Here is a 19,381-nt window from a genome sequence, read left to right on the forward strand (position 1 = left end):
CATAAGGACAAACTACACAGGATTTTCTTGCTAAAGTGCGTTTAATGACAGACGAAAACAAAAACTGTTATGTCTCTATTAGTTTATATTTCTTTGTTTCATTCTACAATGCCCTAGTATTTCCAATTCTTATTTACTTAGCTACTGATTTTATTCTCGTTCTTATAAACTACAGTGTTTGAATAAAACAAAAGTATTTTTGGACAAATTACGTCAAATAATTATTAATACGTGTTAAATACGATATGCAAATATTTAGCGTAAATTCTAAAAGTTACATGTAAATATTAACGGTAGCCATGGGGTTGCCAGTTTCGCTGTTTTTACGCAAAACGTTGAGCGTGTAAAGTGCTGCGATTTAACCACACGGGGGCGCTGAAGAGAAAAGACGCCGAGAGCACAACAGAGAATAACAAGAGCAGTTGAAGTGTTAATCCAACCTAATGAAACACCCTTCCTTACTTCCCCTTGTTCAGTCTTAGCCTTTAATCTGTCATTATTTTATCATATTTCTTTAGTAACGTGCAGTCTAATTCTTCATAAACCTATAAAGCTTTGCTTTCATAATTCACACAGTCTACAGAAATTATATACAAACTTCTATGAACAGCAGTTTATTGTAAAGAACCGAGTAAGGGGACAATGAGTGAGTAGTGGTTGATTTGAAACGCGTCCCTTTGACAACGGCGGCACCGCGTCCGACACAAAAGTCCGGGCGGTGGTGCAGCGTTCAATGTCTTAGTATTAGTACACTGTATTTTTTAAAATTGTTTTTATTATTATTATGGGAACCGAGGCACCTCTGTGGAAGCGCGTGCAGGCGTTTACCGGCCCCGTTCCTCGTGCAAGACATGGACACCGAGCGGTGGCCATACGGGAGCTGATAGTGGTGTTTGGAGGTGGAAATGAAGGAATAGCGGAGGAGCTGCATGTTTATAACACAGGTATTAGAGAGCAGAGCCGTGCTGAATACTATTTTTTTCCTCCTAAATAGCAATGTTAATCCTCTTAATTTCTTAATAAAATTTCTTAGAAGTTTGTTTGGTTCGTTACTTTGGACAAAGTGTCGCGACGAGTGATAAAGCCCAAATTACACCCCACTCCCTACAGAAGTGAGTATAAAATAATGGCGTCTACGCGCTATCTAGTGCACTATGTTTCTAAAGGGAAGTGTTCACAGACACAGCCGTTTTCTGGGCGTTACCGCGGAATGCAAAAGTTTTTACCCCATGAGGGTAATTTTAAGGGCAGGGGTAGCTAAGGAAGGTTCCAAGACATCAGGTCATGGTTTAATGTTTGTTAGATTATTTGCCTTTAGCAGTTAATCAAAACAGGATATGCTGTGGTTATAAACATCCACCCATACACACACACACACACACAGGATGATAGTGAGGCTGGGACTGATTTCTTTCTTTCTCCTCTGGAAAGAAATCTGTGTGAAGAAATCAGGTGACACAGGGTGAAGATTTGACTTCTGTTCAAGCTGATATTTTTCAGATACATAAATAAAACGACATCTGATGTGAAATAGTGAAATACAGTCATGGGTGTAATAAACAGGAACAAGGTTTACTTTTTCCCTCAAGGAGCTGAAACTAAATGTCAATAAACTGTGTACACATTGTTCAGTCAAAATACAAATCACACAATCATGACAGAATTGTAAGTTTAGTGGGATTTTTAGAGTGAATTAGAGGGTTACAACTTTTCTGTTTATCGTTTTGGATGAATTCAGTGCCTTTGACAGGTGACGGCTGAGAAATTTAGGGATGTATTGTGTGTTTTGAGTTTCTGTGTGTGTGTGTGTATGATAACTTGGTTTATTGTCTAATTTGAGAACATGATTTCATTTGAATCTGGATTTAATTGACCAATTATTTAAATAATTTATCTGTTTAATTAATTGTGTGGGAAAACTGTGGACTTGGCAACATTAATGCACTTTCTTTCTTCCTTTCCTCCTTCCTTCTGTACTCGGTAGTTTCCAGACAGTGGTTTCTGCCTGCAGTGAGAGGGGATATCCCCCCTGGCTGTGCTGCACATGGGTTTGTGTGTGATGGCACACGCATCCTGGTGTTTGGAGGAATGGTGGAATTTGGACAATACAGCAACAGTCTCTACGAGCTGCAGGTTACGATGCTCTGTCATTAAGAGAATAACATGAGCATTCCATGAAATGTAAAAATGCTGAGCTTCTACTTAATGGTGTTTCCAGGCCAGTCGCTGGCTGTGGAAGAAGCTGAAGCCCCGGCCACCGAAGAACGCTTCGCCTCCCTGCCCTCGCCTGGGACACAGCTTCACTCTCCATGGCAACAAGTGCTACCTGTTTGGAGGGCTGGCCAATGACAGTGAAGATTTAAATGGAAACGTGCCTCGGTGAGTACTGATTAAAGGAAGCATCAGTTAAACATCCATCAATGAAAAAAATAAAATAAATAAATAAATAAAATTTCTAATTCAACTGAAATGTGTCAGTGACCTATTATGTACAATTTCTTGCATACGGTTTGAAAAATGACCACTATAACTGAATCGTGTCAGTAGGTACCTTTGAAAAGCTGGCTTAGGGTAAAAACAGAGGTTGCATACAAATGAATGTGAATAAGTCTAGGTTTATTTCTACATGTTAAAGTTTGTCTGCTACAGAACATGCTTGGTTTAATCTGCTGAAATACTTTACTTTAAAGAGAGTAGTCACTTTATCTATGATGCATTTATCCCATTTTTCCATTTTCAATTTGATGCTAATACAAGGTGTCTGAGCATTGGCTTAGTCCTCTCGTTAAACTGAGCGACTGTTCAAGAGAGATCCTAAGTGATCCAAAAATGTGTCAAATCTTATCCAATACTGATCCAACATGTCAAAGCTGTATCTGCGCTCAGTACTGGATTAATACATCTGGATTAATACATCACCAGTTTGATTAATACATCACCAGTTTGATATAATGGTTTGTACATACTCTTCTCTGTATGCTTACACATGCTTTCATTCTTTCTCCTGTGACACTTTGCAGATATTTGGATGATTTCTATGAGCTGGAGCTACAGACGCAGTCTGGGGTCAAAGGCTGGACGATCCCTGAAACAAAAGGAGGGGGTCCATCACCCAGGGAGTCTCACACATGCGTAGTGTACAGCGGAAAGAGCGGCAGCTCCCCGAAGCTTTACATTTTTGGGGGCATGTGTGGGAATAGACTTGGAGATCTGTGGCAGCTAGATATTGGTAAGTTTTGAGCATAAGCTACTGAAGTGTTGTTTCTAATGGAGGACATAAGAAATCAGTGTTTCCTTATAGACTGATCCTTAAGCAACAAGAGTTTTCAGATGTGTATATTTCTGAATTCAATTTTATTTCTTGTATATAAAGTCTACATGTGTATTCAGCTTCTCAAATCTCTCTTGTTACTATTATTTCTCTCTCAGACACTATGACCTGGTCATTGCCCAAAACTACAGGACCTTCTCCTTTACCGAGAAGTCAACACTCTTCAAATGTGATTGGAAACCAGTAATAAAGCTCTTACCTTTTGTTCTCTTTCTCTCCTGTACATCACTGGTCATGCACTTCCCCTACTTGGTTTATCCTGACACACTAGCTAGGTTTACATGCAGTATATGCAGGTATGTTATATACGGGTCTTGGATTTTCTCTTTCCTTCTTGTGTAGGATGTACGTGTTTGGCGGCTGGATTCCTGCAGAGGAGAAGAACACTGTAGGAGCAGTATGGATCTGTAGTAACTCTTTGTTCACACTAAACTTCGGTATGTATATCACACATCAGAAATGTACAAAAGTCTGTTAAAAACATTGGTTCTTTTGTTATCAAATTCTATTATGATCTCTGACCTGACTTTAAGACACAATGACCTGGCGTGCTCTGAACCATGAAAGCCACCCGCAACAGCAGTTAGGTATAACTGTACCTGAGGAGGATGAGGAAGAAGAGGGTCATACCTGCTGGCCAAAAGCTCGCACCGGTCACTGCGCTGTTGCCATCGGCACACGTCTATACATCTGGAGTGGACGAGATGGCTATAAGAAAATCCGGAACTACCAAGTGTGCTTTAAAGACCTGTGGTATTTGGAAACAGGTGAACAGATCAACCTGCAAAGAGTCTTTGTTTTATCATTTGTCTAAACTCGAAGTGATACATATTTAACACAATTATACACCTTTTAAAGTGGAAATATGAGATGTTTGCACAGTTTCTATTTATAATATCAAACAATGTGAAAAGAAAAAAAATGTTTTAGTACAATTTAATTAGTAATGGCACCAGCAATTAAACAAAAAAATCTATAGCTACTGCTATCATTTTTATGGAAATAATTTTGGAGGGCACTAAATAATAATCTGACTTTACCAGTTGTATTAAAAAATATATATATTTACAATTTATGCATACCTTAGATTTCATGTTTTAAGTATTTAATGTAAATAGACAACATGGTTCACCAAAAATAATACAAATTTTAATATTTTAAATATATTTTGGATTTATTGACAAAATTCATATTAAATGTTGTGGTTAGTGAAATAAAGGCAGCTCTTAAATGCAGCCCATAGCAGTTAAATTGTTCTTTTACGTTTCTAACACCTTTCTCATTGTGCTTACAGAGAAGCCAGCTACGCCAACCGCTGTACAATTGGTCAAGTCCACTATCAACATGCTGCATGTGGCTTGGCATCCTTTACCTGCAGCCGACTGCTACCTGCTTCAGTTGCAGTATGTTGCTCCACCCCCAGCTCCACAAACACAAGCGTCGGATTCGCCAACTATTCCAACCCCACCCGCCGGTATTACAGAGGGGGAGGAGCCTCTGAAGAGACCTGTTCTTACACGTATGTGTTCACGGTGTTGGAAATGGCAAATGTGCTTTACGTTAGATTCAGAAGGCAGATACTAACGGTAGTGTTTTGCCTCCAGAATCTGACCCATGTCAAGGTGGTGGAGATGTAAGCCACGAGAGCACAACACTACAGGTCAGAGCTCTACAGCAGTCTACAATCTGTATTTCAACACTTGGCATTTTAGACCATAGTATAATTCTAGGACATCCTGAGAATTCAGAATTAACAAAATAAAACATTTATAAAAGGAAGATTGTAGGTTAGGGTTGAGAAGGAAGGAAGAGGAAAGAACAAGGCTTTAAAAAGACTTCTGTTTTTGCCACATGACTTTAACGTAGAAAGATTAAATAAAATAAATCTATCTTGTGGCTTTGTCACATTCACACCTATTAGTCTATTTGTTGAGTCTGAATCAGAGCAAAAAATTTAAACTTGTGGTTCATTTGCTGTTAAGTTTCTTTACAGTTTTAATTCAGTTCACATTAATTCAACAAACCAAAATAGAGAACGCTGGTGCGTGTATAGGACTGAAACAGCAACACAAAACTCGTTTGAGCGTGGAGAACATGGCACAGGGGTTAAACAAATAATTATTATATAATATCAGTAGATATGATGATGCAGATGTATTAGAATAAATAATGTAAATATTTTTTTTTCTTTTTTTGTCAGTTCAAATATCCAGAAACAATGGCATTTCTGCCGCTGCACATCACTCTTTTGGTTTACTCTGTGCCTTGCTGCTCAGTATAAAAGTAGCAGCTTTATCTACAAAAGAATGCTGCAACTCAAGTCATTTCCTTACTGTAGTCAACTGTGCTAGAGTTCACTTGGAAAGGGACCAAGACAACCCCACATAGACTCTCTTGATATGTGATGCATGTTCTCACCTGCACAAAGCAGGAAAGCACACCAGACCATATGTCAAATATACATATAGAAGGAAATATCTTGAAATGAAATGACAGAAAGCATTTTTGAGAACACCTTTGTGATCCCACAGGAGAGAACTGGAGGTGGTGAGGCCGGCGCAGAGAGCACAGATAAACAGAACAAATTAGAATTCAGTCCTGTAGCTGGCATCAACAAGGGCGAGTCTGGTAACACCCTCTTCTTCATGATCATGCTTATATTTGTTATTTTTTTGTAATCGAGGTCTAACACCGCTGATGTGCCTGATTGTGTTTCCTCAACACTGACAGTAAATAGGCAGCAGGCAGCTTCTGTGAGACTCGTTACGGAAGAAGCAAATGAGCAGAACGGGACTAAATCTCAGCAACTGCAAGGTAAAAGCTCTGCTCAGAGTAGAGGTGTGCATAGGATGATTTCTTTATATCATCAATCCCACCCTTTCATGCAGGACGTTTGACCAATTCACATCTCTTCCTGCCTGCCATAATGTCTGGGTTTCTGTTGGTTCTGTTGTTCATAATAGATAAGCAACAAGTAAAAAATACTTCATTGACTCTCACCAGAAAAAAAAAATTAATAAAAATGAATGAAGTCAGTAAAGGTGTCATGCAGAACAGCACTAGCTCTATATACACACTCTCAGTTTAATGAACGTGACCTTTCTTTATCTCACAAGCTTCATATTTGATTGCTCCCACTTGCAAAAAATACCCTTCAGTTACTTTTTTGTTGGGTCCTACAGCATCCTAATCCCCATGCACACTTCTACCTCTAAGAATGTTGCACAGAGAGTTCATTAATTTCTAACTCATATTTATTTTAATGTGTTTAATCCACAGAACAGGAGTATTGTTTGAGCCCTTCAGGACAGGTAAAGATTTCCGCTATATTTGTGTTGGAGTTTGTGTGTGAAATGTCTGTGATTATATTCAACACATTAATGATAATCTGTCCCATGTCCTACAGTGTGAAAGAGCTGAAGACTCTGCATGGTTTGATGTTGGTATATTTAAAACACTCTTCGCTGAGGTCACACACTACTATCTACACTCTGAGAATGGGAGCACTGACCAAATCTCCAGCGACAGCGAGGTCAGGCTTTGAGGATGACGCTGTCATGATTTGTACATTTTTGGACCTATGCAACTGCTTAACACATTGTATCTCTCTCTTGTATGTAGTGGACGATGCCAGGACCTCACAGTTTTGAAGGACAGGAAAAGAAAGAGCTAACATCTAATGTTACCTACCGGTTCAGAGTGGCAGGCATAAACTGTTGTGGTCGAGGAGACTTCAGTCCAATAGGGGAATTTAAGACATGCCATCCAGGATTCCCAGAGGCCCCTCCTGCTGTCAAAATCACCAAGGTGATCAACTCATGCAGAAATATGTATAAAATATAACGTATTCTGTTTTGCCACATATTCACAGCAGATTACATTTTATCCATGTTCAATTTTGTCACTTAATGTTTTTATTCATCATGATTCAGGCATCTGATTCTGTACACATTACATGGGAGTCACCCTCAAACTCATCAGGGAAAATTCAGGAATATTCCATGTACCTAGCAGTGAAGAAGACGAGGGGAAACACCTCGGAGAAGCCAGGAGATCTGACCTTTATACGCATTTACCGTGGTGCTAAGACCTCATGTACAGTGAATGCTGCGAACCTGAGTAATGCATATATCGACTGCTCTGCTCGTCCGGCCATCGTGTTCCGCATCGCTGCAAAGAACGAACGTGGCTATGGGCCCGCAACTCAGATCCGCTGGCTACAAGGTTTGTGTGTGTTAGTCTTTTTTTAAAGTAGACAAAGCTTTAGTTCTGATACAGAGTTTCTGATTGTATGTTAGCCTGTTAGTCATATTCCCACTTGAAATAATTCTTAATTGTGTTTGTCCTGCAGAAAGCAATAAAATCAAATCGGCATTAAAACCAGACTCCAGCCCTACCAACCCTGAGCCAGATGACATTATTAGGTAAGATAAGTAGCACACTGCCCTCCCTGTTTGATTAAATATGGTACTGATGTGCTTTTAGTGCTGCTGAAGAACTTCATCAGCAAAGAGGTTTAATCAACCCTGTAATCTCTTATGACTCTGAACATTAACAGAACTAATCAGTGCTAATCTATGTTTTTGTTTAATTCTTCTAGCTCTTGATGACTGTAGAGGAACCGTTCTCAGTCCAGCTCTGATGCTGAGCTGAGATGTTTTCACAGGAGCCATACAGTGTTTGTGTTTTCTAACGTTTTGTTCAGTTTCCTAAGTTATTATACTTTTTATATTGTTAATTGTTGTACATAAACATTTGTAAGCTGTTATTTTTTATTAATTAGTATTTTAGCTATGACTAGTGTTCATTTCCAAAGCTGCATTTTGGATGTGGACTGATCAAAATTTTATCAGATTTCAAATTTCTTTAAAACAGACAAACCCTTTAATCTGGCATATTGTCATAATGCCAGACAATACCAAATAGTGATAATAGTTCAAGACAATTCATTACATTATTTTCTGTAAAATGTCATTTGTCAGTTTTAGGGTCTAGAGGGTTTATTTTGAACTGTTTAGACTCCCCAAAGCCCGTGCACTTGAAAGTACATGCAGCAGAAGTTGATTAATGTCCTACAATAGTTTTCATAAGAAACAACTTGCACATAAACACATAACCTCCATTAAAACTGATTAAAAAAGATGTATCGTTTACATTTAACAGTTATATAAGGAGTCTCCAGTGTCGGTGTTTATTATAGACGGTGCTAAAAGTGTCATTTAATTTTTGTACACAGGAAGGTCTTTAGGACAGATGACTGGGTGTATTATTCACTTCACTAACTACAACAAAGAGAGACGGGGGGAAAAAAAACTAGACATTGGTTATGACTTAACACAAATAATACCAGTAACTAACTTTTCATTGACTTTCCACAACATTGTCTTTAAAGCAATAAAAATGACAAATTCTTATTCATGGTCTATACCTTGTGTTTTTTCCTTCAGGAGATCTTGTTCAAAGACATTTCTTCAAATGTAAACTATATTAATGATACAATTTTCCAAGTTTATGCGTTTCCTTTGTTTTATTTTAAGAATCAACATGAAACTGACAACCAACATGAAGTTATTTTATCTTACATGATTCAAACAGAAATCAAATGAGAATCAATTTATTGTGTTTATGTAAACCCAGTATTAACCCTTCCTCCCCTCCCATGTGCCCATTCGCAAACCTTTAAAAACTAACAAATACATGGGACAGAAAACTTACAAAAACGATTAGAAGTCTTCACTCGTGACCTTGGACTGTTTTAAAATTAACGTGTATTATATAACTAACAAATGACTGTTGCATGAATTACAGACATCACTAAGAAAATTTACAAATTCAGGCTCTCTGCTAGCAGGTTCTTCTTGTCCTGCTCACGACTCACAATCAGTTCTCCAAAACCATCAGTAAATCTTTACAAGGTGAGAGAGCAGTCCGTGGACAAGTGCGTGGTGTACAGCTCATCCAGGTCATGAGAATTGGATTTGTTGAACACCAGGGATCTATATACAACAAAAAAGATGAGTAAAACTCTCGTTATAAATCCATGACAGCTTTTGTGTTGTTAGTTAAACAGTTTTTAAAATGTTCAAACTGCCCCCCCCAATAGCTTAATATCTTACAATAACAATTTTCCATTCCAGCTAGTTTATATTCTAAAGATTAATTTGCATTACAAGATGGCCTCTAATACATACTTTTATCAGGTATTATCCAGCATATAGATACACTGTTTATGTATACGATACAGACCACTGATAATGAGCTAGAGGATGAGTGGAGAGATTGTGGGGCGAGATAATCTGCTTGCACAGCTACCACTGAGTGTTTTGAATCAATGTTTTCTAAACTATATTACTTAAGTCTGAGCTGAAAATGATTAACCACTGTACAACCTGTCTAGACGGTCATGCATGGTATATAAATATATACTTTTCTTTTTTTTTAAGATTAATGGGATTTTGTTAAAAATGAATTTCAAGACAAATCTTGCTTGATATAAATCTACACTGATAAAACAGACACTAACCACATCTCTGCCTCAAATCATGGGTGGGTGTATGTATGTATGTATGTATGTATGTATGTATGTATGTATGTATGTATATATATATATATATATATATATATATATATATATATATATATATATATATATATATATATACACACACACATACACACACACATTTTATACATTTCCTGCTTATATATTAGAGCAGAATTTTGACTAGCTGGTGATGGTGAAATACACTACAGCTATTTTACACACTACAAGTTACAACATACAGGCCTGTGGTGCAACTAAAAACCGACACAGCTCTGGGTTTAAAGTAATTCAATTTAGGGCTGTCTTTACAGCTTGTTCACGCAGTATTTCTTCGAATCTCCAACCACACTGACCTGTTGGTAGGAAGTGGTGTACACCATGACGTTCTGCTGTTGGCCATCAGTTGTGATCAATCCAGCAGGTAATTGATTTGCTGTAAGAAACAATGAGTACAAAACATTAATGAATAATATACTGCACATTACCATCATTGTACTATATTTGCAGCATGACAAAGCTTTGGATGCCTGGGCACTTCTGTAGCTTTATAAGAATTCCTAGTATCACTTTATTTATTGATGAATCTATCTATTGTTGTAATGTTGTTGTGTAAAAGCAAGCAAGTAAGAATTTAATTGCATGTTCAGCATAAAAAACAACAAAACTTGAACTATTAGAATAAGCACATTAAATGTTCACAATTATAAAATGACTGCTTATATGCTAAGATATAATACTTACTGAAACTGTCTTCTGTAAGTTCTTCACTCAGGCCTTCTGTGACTGCCACTCCTGAAATACCCTTCTCACCCTTCATCGCCTAGAAAACATCACATCCCTTACACTAACATTAAAGAAACACATGGATACGTGTGCGTGTGTGTGAGAAACCCTACCTCTCTGAACTTCTGCAGGTAAAGTTTGAGCGGCTCCACGTACATATCAAAACCCAGTGTGGACATGGCAAACAGGATATCTTCGCCGTTGATGGTCTTGCGCTTCTCCTGATGACATCGCTCGCTGGCTTCTGAAGTGATGAAGCTGATAAACTCGCTCACACACTCCTGTACGCACTCCTTTGCATCTTTGGCAATCTATAAGCAAAATAACATTAATGATTATTCAGAAAAAAAATCTGCAAATCATTCATGATGTGTGATAGTTGGTACATGTGAATGGATGACAGACCTTTCCTGTCTGTGGGATGGCATTCTTCATGATGCGAGCTACATTAGCAATGGGCAAGTAGATATCCTGCTCTCTGAGATTATCTTTGCAACCATTGCCATCTTCGTGGTCATGAAGACTTTCTTCACCATCATCTAGATAGAGACAAAATGGATTCATGAATATTTGCACCATGAACAAACAGATGATACTCTACAAACAAACTATGATACCCTAAACAATTCTTCCCTGAGAAATAAAATATGAGTGTTCTCAGATCACTATAACAAAACCTTGTTTCATGAGTGTATCTCCTGGTGTCCTAGTGCTGTGCGCTTCGAAAATATATTTTTAGCTGGCATGGGTATAGTTATAACCTGTTAAATCCTACACCTAAGAGACTTACACTACCGCTCAAAAGTTTGGGATCACTTGCATATCTCAGCTTGATTTTAGCTACGGAGGAAGATTCTATCAGCCAATCCATCTTGTGGGAGATGCTCCAGGAAGCATGGGGTGAAATCTCATCAGATTATCTTGAGAAATTGACAGCTAGAATGCCCAGGCTGTAATTGCTGCAAAAGGTGATTTATTTTTTTTTTTGATGAAGGCAAAGTTTGAAGAAAACATTCATCATTTCCATCAAAATCATTATGTCTAACTCTGACATGTCAGCATGTCCTGTTATTTTGCTATATTTTCTATTCAGACTAATTGTGTGTGCGCTTCCTTGGAAAACAATAAAATTTTTGAGTGATCCCAAACTTTTGAGCGCTAGTGTATGCTAGTGTGTCACAAATGTGTGTTAGAAGCCTGTGCACCATTGAGGATTCACTACAGGTTTGCACTTGGTTGGTGACAAGACTTGCAGGGTAGGAGAGCATTTGGGACGTGTAATAAACAAAGGCACCCAAATTATCTTTTTTTTTTTTTTTTTTTTTAAAGCCACTGTTTATGCAGCATGATAACTGGGAACGTTCCTGATGTCAGTGTAGGAAAAATCAATTCAAATGCCCCCCCTCAAGGATCTAGGATCACTAAATACAGTGTGGTATATGGAAAATTTTTGAAGTAAGACTGAATTACTATAATCTACACCAACTTTACAAACGCAGTACTGACTAAACAACCCTTTTTTTGTTATTTTGTTAGCCATGTCTGTGTTTTTATAGTTGCACAAAGAGCAAACAAGTCCTAGCATACAGTAATATTGATTTTTCTTATTTTAATATTTTAAGTTTTATCTCAAAATGGTTCAATTTACTTAGAATCCACCATCATAACCTCTGGTGTCCCTGCACCAACAAACTGTGCAGCTGGCACATAGATTTGTGTGCATGACCAAAAACATGGTGGATTTTAAAGCTATCTATAAAGATATGCATGTTTTAAAAAAAAACCTGCAGTAAACAGTATAACTAGCTATTTCTTTAGTTGGATATATTTACTTGACCATGAACAGAACAGTATTATGCCAGTCTGTGTTATTAAAGAAATTATTTGACATGCAACACTACACTCATTACTTCCAAATTATTCACAGAAATATATAGGGTCAACAGATCGACTGCCGTCTAATGAATTTATAGACAAGAATTAAGAAGCAAAATTTTCAGAATATGTTCAATTACAACCAACTAAACCACTCATCCTTTTTGTTTGAATGAGAGCCCTTCAGAACTTTACAAAAAAAAGAACATCTTTTTCAAGACGAGATCCCACTACAGTTGATTTTTCCAGGGAATACAGATAGCAGTCATTTTAAACATACTATGATACATGCCTTGTATCTTCTGGAAATTTCACATCACGCTTTGATTGCTGTATGTCATCACTCATATCCTAAAACAAGCATTTTTGTTTGTTTTTGCCGTGGAGATTCTGTCACCAAGTCAAATTCCTTGTGTGTGTAAACATACTTGGTAATAAAGCTCTTTCTGACTTCTAAATATGGACTGGGATTGGGCTGCAATAAATTTGGCTCTACTTGTTATTTTATTCTTAGTACTAGTTGTCAAATCACTTAACTGGTGAATATTGGATAAAAGCGCAGGATCTTTATTTTCGTCAGCTAAGCTAGGAATTCAGTGGAAATTTTAAGGCGGTGTTAGACTGTATTTTAAGATTACTACATGTGCTTGTGATGAAAATGTCAAACAGAAACAATCATTAAAGTAAACTCGGGTTATAAGGGTGTTTTTGCCTATTGGTGTAACTGTGGGTTTTGTATATACTGTGACATGATAGCTGTATCTAAAAAAAGCTACTGGTAGCTTTTAGATAAACCCAGCTTTAGGCAACAGATAGTCAAAGACCACAAACTTGAAAAAAGAATAAAAACATCAACTGGCAAGGAGCCATTTGAAAGCACAAAGAGTCGGCTCTTTTTAGTGTGCTGAGTCAATTGCTCCGACACGCCGAGGCTTTGTTTGTGGCGCACTTTTTACTTCCGTAAGCACACCTAATTTCATATTTCAGTTCACACTACAGAAATCAAACACACTGCTTGGAACTCGGAAATTTAGCCTAAACCCTGATCCTCCCAGTTGCCCTGTAGGCATCAGTAAATATCTGCAATAACATGATCCAAACATGGAGGGACTCGAGATATTTACAAAGAACCGACTCATTTGAAGCTTTGTTTCATTACATCAAGCCATACATGAAATGTTTTACATTACACTACACATGAAATGCTCGTCAACGATCATAGGCATCGTTGTATGTGCCTTTAAAATACACAATGTTTTAATAAAATACAAATATGTTATACATATATTGTATAAATCAGCTATTAACGTACCATCTTGTGTTTGTAGCACATAGTGGCCACTGGTCATATAGTCGCTCGTTATAGCCAACTGCGATGTATCGGTGGTTGTGCTGTCCCCGTCCATCTAAAAACAAAACCATAAAATTACTTTCAGAGTTACGAAAAGTCAAATAAACCTCAAGTAAATGTCATCGGCTGAGATATCGACACTTCTCACTTACATATGCTAGCTAGTTAGCTAGAGCGCGCGCATATTCCAAAAATAAATAGCTAGCTCACCAGAATTCAGTAAATAATTCCAATTTACGTTTACACGGAAAAGAAAACGAAGAAAATAACCAAATACAATTTAGCAGTTCGCCGGTTAGCCATATTTATTTCCCAGTTAAAATGCTGTGTTCTTTGTTTGGTTTTCAAATTAGCTTGACAACAGCTAAGGACAGTTAGCCAACTAGCTAACAGGAGAACTGCCTCGCTAGCCGCGGTTACTGCTGAAAATAAGACAGTCCACCATAACTGCAAAATTTAAGAGACTCGAATTAAATGAGCTCTACATATCTACATACCAGCAATAAACACAATTCCCTGGTTAGTTAGAATCCTCGATCGGGGGTATGTTGGTGACATTTTGCCCGGGAGAGGAAATTTTTGGTAAGCTTTTATAGACCCCTTATTTGTGCAGTGTAATGTCGCTAGCTAGCTGCTTGTCCAACAAAGAAATCTCCAGCTCAGGATTGAGTTTGGGCCTTGTGGTTTATGCCGGACTATAGTCCCAAACCGGTCCCTAATTAAGCATTATTCTCGACACTTCCTGCTTTCAATCGCACATTCAGAGAGACAACAAGCAAAAAAATCTGTCCGAGACGGACATTTTCATTCGAGCTAACGAGAAATCGGTTAGCAATCATTGGCCGAAGCCAGATACAAACCTGCAATGAAGCCCTGGTTGGTTCGCGTCTGCAAACGGCCGTGTGGTTGGACAGAAAATGGCTGCGAAAGGACCAGTCCCAGCGCGGAGAGCGCCGCCATACTGCACCGCCTACTGCTCCCACTAGAGGCCGAGTCAGGGGCACGACACCGGGGCAGCACACCGCACCATTCTGCTCCAACAATGTTTTTAATATTCATGTAAACACTTCAGTTGAAGGCAGCGCTTTAAACAGTATATATTATCAAAAATCAGCTCTACACAAGTCCTCCTGAACAAAAAAGGGCAGTACACTGCCTTTCCTTCTGGCTGTGGTGGTCTGCTCAAGTGTACACCTTTTTACATGTTTAACATAGAAAAAAATCATGTAGTCTACCATTTACACTTTAAAACAAGTCCCTTTATGTACCTTAATTTATTTCTGGGTTGCTATGGATAGCCAAAAAGTCTGTGTGAGATTGCTGTGGATGATGCCACATGGACACATAATGGCTGTCTTAAGTTCTTCTTTCAGTGGTCTAATGATTGCACTTGCCAAAGACATTTACGCTCAATTCTCAATCATTAAACAGTCAGCAACATCAATTTCATATGATAGAGGTAAAACTAAATAAAAAAAATTATTTAGGCAAACTGGTGTCACCCAGATGAAAATGGGTTCCTTTCTAAGTCTGTTTTTTTTTCTCAAGGTTTCTTCTTAACACTTGCTAGTGTCTCTTCTGGCTTAATAATAATAGACAAATTTATTGTTTGTATCCAGATTTCTGAAAAGCTGCTTTATGACAATGTGCACTATTAACTATGCTATACAAATGAAATTTAATTGAACTGAATTTTAAACATACACTATATGGCCAAACTATATTCCCCAAATTGGTGCCACAAAGCTGAAAGCACGCAATTGTAAAAGATGTATTTGTATTCTGAAGATTTCTCTTCACTCGAACAAAGGGGGCACCAATATAACAATATATCCTGCACGACAATGCCCGTGAGCACAAAAAACATTAAAACATAGTGTACCAGAGTTGAAATGGAGAAAGTCAAGTGGACTGCACAGAGACCTCAACCCCACTGAACACCTCTGGGAAGAACTGGAACACTGACTGCACCGCAGACTTCCTCACTAATGCTGTAATGGTTGAATTTTTCTCTGTAGAATATCTCCCCACATCTTTGTCATTTTTCTCTGGGTTTTCTAGTTTCATTCTGACTTTCAAAAACACCTATAGGTGCTACAATGTCCCACTGTGTGAATGTGTATGCATAGAGCCCTCTGGACTAGGGCTGCATCTAATTACTTCTTTCAACTAACACTTTTAACCAGAGCAACTTTATGGCAAATGCTGAGTGTTAAGGGCCTTGTCAGTGTTGGGATTTGAACTCACAACCTTCTATTCAGTAACCCAATGCCTTAACTCCAAGAAATTAAATGTAATACTTTAAAATATTAAAGTTTTATTAAGTTTATATTAAGTATTATACTTAATATACACCCATTTGTATATTGCTTTATATATGATCTATATGTGTGTTCATATACACTATATTGCCAAAAGTATTCGCTCACCTGCCTTGACTCGCATATGAATTTAAGTGACATCCCATTCCTAATCCATAGGGTTCAATATGACGTCGGTCCACCCTTTGCAGCTATAACAGCTTCAACTCTTCTGGGAAGGCTGTCCATAAGGTTTAGGAGTGTGTTTATGGGAATTTTTGACCATTCTTCCAGAAGCGCATTTGTGAGGTCACACACTGATGTTGGACGAGAAGGCCTGGCTCTCAGTCTCCGCTCTAATTCATCCCAAAGGTGTTCTATCAGGTTGAGGTCAGGACTCTGTGCAGGCCAGTCAAGTTCATCCACACCAGACTCTGTCATCCATGTCTTTATGGACCTTGCTTTGTGCACTGGTGCACAGTCATGTTGGAAGAGGAAGGGGCCAGCTCCAAACTGTTCCCACAATGTTGGGAGCATGGATTTGTCCAAAATGTCTTGGTATGCTGAAGCATTCAGAGTTCCTTTCACTGGAACTAAGGGGCCAAGCCCAGCTCCTGAAAAACAACCCCACACCATAATCCCCCCTCCACCAAACTTTACACTTGGCACAATGCAGTCAGACAAGTACCGTTCTCCTGGCAACCGCCAAACCCAGACTCGTCCATCAGATTGCCAGATGGAGAAGCGCGATTCGTCACTCCAGAGAACGTGTCTCCACTGCTCTAGAGTCCAGTGGCGACGTGCTTTACACCACTGCATCCGACGCTTTGCATTGCACTTGGTGATGTATGGCTTGGATGCAGCTGCTCGGCCATGGAAACCCATTCCATGAAGCTCTCTGCGCACTGTTCTTGAGCTAATCTGAAGGCCACATGAAGTTTGGAGGTCTGTAGCGATTGACTCTGCAGAAAGTTGGCGACCTCTTCGCACTATGCGCCTCAGCATCCGCTGACCCCGCTCCGTCAGTTTACGTGGCCTACCACTTCGTGGCTGAGTTGCTGTCGTTCCCAAACACTTCCACGTTCTTATAATACAGCTGACAGTTGACTGTGGAATATTTAGGAGCGAGGAAATTTCACGACTGGATTTGTTGCACAGGTGGCATCCTATCACAGTTCCACGCTGGAATTCACTGAGCTCCTGAGAGCGACCCATTCTTTCACAAATGTTTGTAAAAACAGTCTGCATGCCTAGGTGCTTGATTTTATACACCTGTGGCCATGGAAGTGATTGGAACACCTGATTCTGATTATTTGGATGGGTGAGCGAATACTTTTGGCAATATAGTGTATAATAACTATAAAGGCAAGCAGTGATAAAGCATGGCCTTTTCATTCACTTGATTTCTCATCAATCAAATTCCAATATGATTAATGTGACTACTATGGTTATGAAAGTTATGGAACCACGCAAAAGTTCTCATTCCTGCTATCATTCCTACCTGTCTGTCCTCACCACCAGTGGCCCATGTTTTTTCTCCTCTCTCTCCACCCTCACACCCTCATCCACTCTTTCTGAGTTGAAGCACATGTAGAACTGTATCATATAAAATTGATTTTATGGTAAGAAAATAAACAGCTCAGAATAGCTGAGACCGGTGAATATAAGACAAAGTGTTCTTATTCACTTTTTTATGTCTCCCCCTCTCTCACCAGCACCCTTGTATGTCATGTTTGCAATATGCCATGTCTCTTTTTCCCAAAGGAACCATATGCAGTACATTTAATGGAACTGTTGTTTCCTGGGCCTTTATAACAGCTCTGTGTTTATAATAATGTTGCTATAATATTTTCCAAGTCTGATAATTAACACTTTGGGGAGAATTCCTCTGCAGTATGCTTCTAATTAGAAATAGGAATAAACATGTAAAATGTCAATACCTATAATGAGGAGTGGACTTAGAACTAGGCAAAAGTGGACAACTACCTTTAATTCTCCCAGAAGCCAAGGCCCCCTAAAAAGTTCTATGTTTTATTAATGCAGTACGATTTCTGATTCTATTTCAGACTCTTTCTATATTTATTGGCTTATTTTTTGTGCATCATGCTGCATGAAACCACTAATTAGCCAGATCTGTGTTCCTTGAGGGCCCACTAGTGGTCAGGAGGCTCGGTCAATAAACTGTCCATATAAGGAGCAGATTGTTATTTTTCTTTCTTTCTTTTCAGTTTCAATTTTTTTAATAGAAGTGGAAGAAAGCAAACAGAGAAGGTGAACATAGTCACCGATTCAGTTCTATAAATCTTTCAACTCAATTAAGTTGATTTTTTTTCTTCAGGAAACAACAGACCCAGGAGGACTGCAACTGCTTCATGATTCTGGAAGACTGTCCATTAGGCTTATGAGTCAACTTTTTAGCAAGTCATATCAGCTCTGTGTTCACAGATGAATAAATTAAGCTTTCAAAGAAAGGTCACTGTCCATTCTGTGAAACATGGAGGAGTGATTGATGATAATTTGTGGAAATTTGCACATCATTTGTGATGTGCCAAGTCAATGAAACTTTGCTCAGCCATCAGCAGAGACTAGCTGAGATAAGAGCGTTTATTGCAGTTAATGAGCAATTGCAGTCATTAGGAGGAGCAGAGCATGCGCACAATGTGACTGGGTCCAAGCAGAGAAATGGTGAAGTGAACAAACCTCCATCAGCTCATATGGTTTCATTGACCACCTCAGTAGACACCTTGATTTCCATTACATTTTACATTTAAGGCATTTTGTAGACGCTCTTGTCCAAAGCAACTTAAATTTTTTTATCTCATTTTTTTATACAACTGAGCAATTGAGGGTTAAGGGCCTTCCTCAGGGGCCAGCAATGACAGCTTGGTGGCCCTTCTGATTGGTAATCCAACCCCTTAACAACTAAGCTACCATATATATTTAGACCATTCTAGGCATATTGACACATTGTCTGATCAGTGTGTTTATGAAGTGTCCATCTACAATGAGGAGCTGCACTTTATTGAGGACCAAGAGAGCCAGCAGATAGATACTGCAGGGTCCAGCAGCACTGAATCACATCCAGCACTACAACAGACCCTGGAGAATATTGTAGAAGATGAGGAAACACAAGACGTTACCTCATGCAACTTTGAACAAACGGTATCAACTATTTGAGGTGGTCAAATCCCAGAATC

General features: G+C 38.6%; 2 protein-coding genes across 4 annotated transcripts; one reads left to right on the top strand and one right to left on the bottom strand.

The window, feature by feature from the left end:
* Nucleotides 1-661: 661 nt before the first annotated feature.
* On the top strand, nucleotides 662-8,745 carry hcfc2 (host cell factor C2). 3 transcript variants are annotated; one of them, XM_058417549.1, is made up of 18 exons: nucleotides 793-944; nucleotides 1,034-1,112; nucleotides 1,985-2,133; nucleotides 2,219-2,379; nucleotides 3,021-3,229; nucleotides 3,430-3,514; nucleotides 3,674-3,768; nucleotides 3,865-4,098; nucleotides 4,626-4,850; nucleotides 4,936-4,991; nucleotides 5,863-5,959; nucleotides 6,062-6,145; nucleotides 6,611-6,642; nucleotides 6,738-6,863; nucleotides 6,953-7,138; nucleotides 7,264-7,555; nucleotides 7,683-7,755; nucleotides 7,932-8,745. In XM_058417549.1, exons 1-18 carry the CDS (start codon nucleotides 930-932, stop codon nucleotides 7,936-7,938), a joined length of 2,205 nt encoding a protein of 734 aa, XP_058273532.1. In that variant the 5' UTR covers nucleotides 793-929; the 3' UTR covers nucleotides 7,939-8,745. The 3 variants fall into 3 exon arrangements, with proteins under 3 accessions (XP_058273530.1, XP_058273531.1, XP_058273532.1); XM_058417547.1 differs by lacking the exon at nucleotides 1,034-1,112 and having other exon boundaries at nucleotides 662-944; XM_058417548.1 differs by lacking the exons at nucleotides 1,034-1,112; nucleotides 7,932-8,745 and having other exon boundaries at nucleotides 662-944; nucleotides 7,683-7,759.
* Nucleotides 8,746-8,897: 152 nt separating this feature from the next.
* nfyba (nuclear transcription factor Y, beta a) lies at nucleotides 8,898-14,883 on the bottom strand. The gene is made up of 7 exons (XM_058417550.1): nucleotides 14,745-14,883; nucleotides 13,846-13,939; nucleotides 11,064-11,197; nucleotides 10,772-10,969; nucleotides 10,617-10,695; nucleotides 10,229-10,308; nucleotides 8,898-9,327 (listed from the first exon to the last, which is right to left on the bottom strand). The coding sequence occupies exons 2-7, from the start codon at nucleotides 13,937-13,939 to the stop codon at nucleotides 9,295-9,297; spliced, it is 618 nt and encodes a 205-aa protein (XP_058273533.1). The 5' UTR covers nucleotides 14,745-14,883; the 3' UTR covers nucleotides 8,898-9,294.
* Between the last annotated feature and the right edge of the window lie 4,498 nt (nucleotides 14,884-19,381).

This window comes from Hemibagrus wyckioides, linkage group LG19, assembly GCF_019097595.1.
Source record: "Hemibagrus wyckioides isolate EC202008001 linkage group LG19, SWU_Hwy_1.0, whole genome shotgun sequence".
Classification (NCBI taxonomy): Eukaryota; Metazoa; Chordata; class Actinopteri; order Siluriformes; family Bagridae; genus Hemibagrus; species Hemibagrus wyckioides.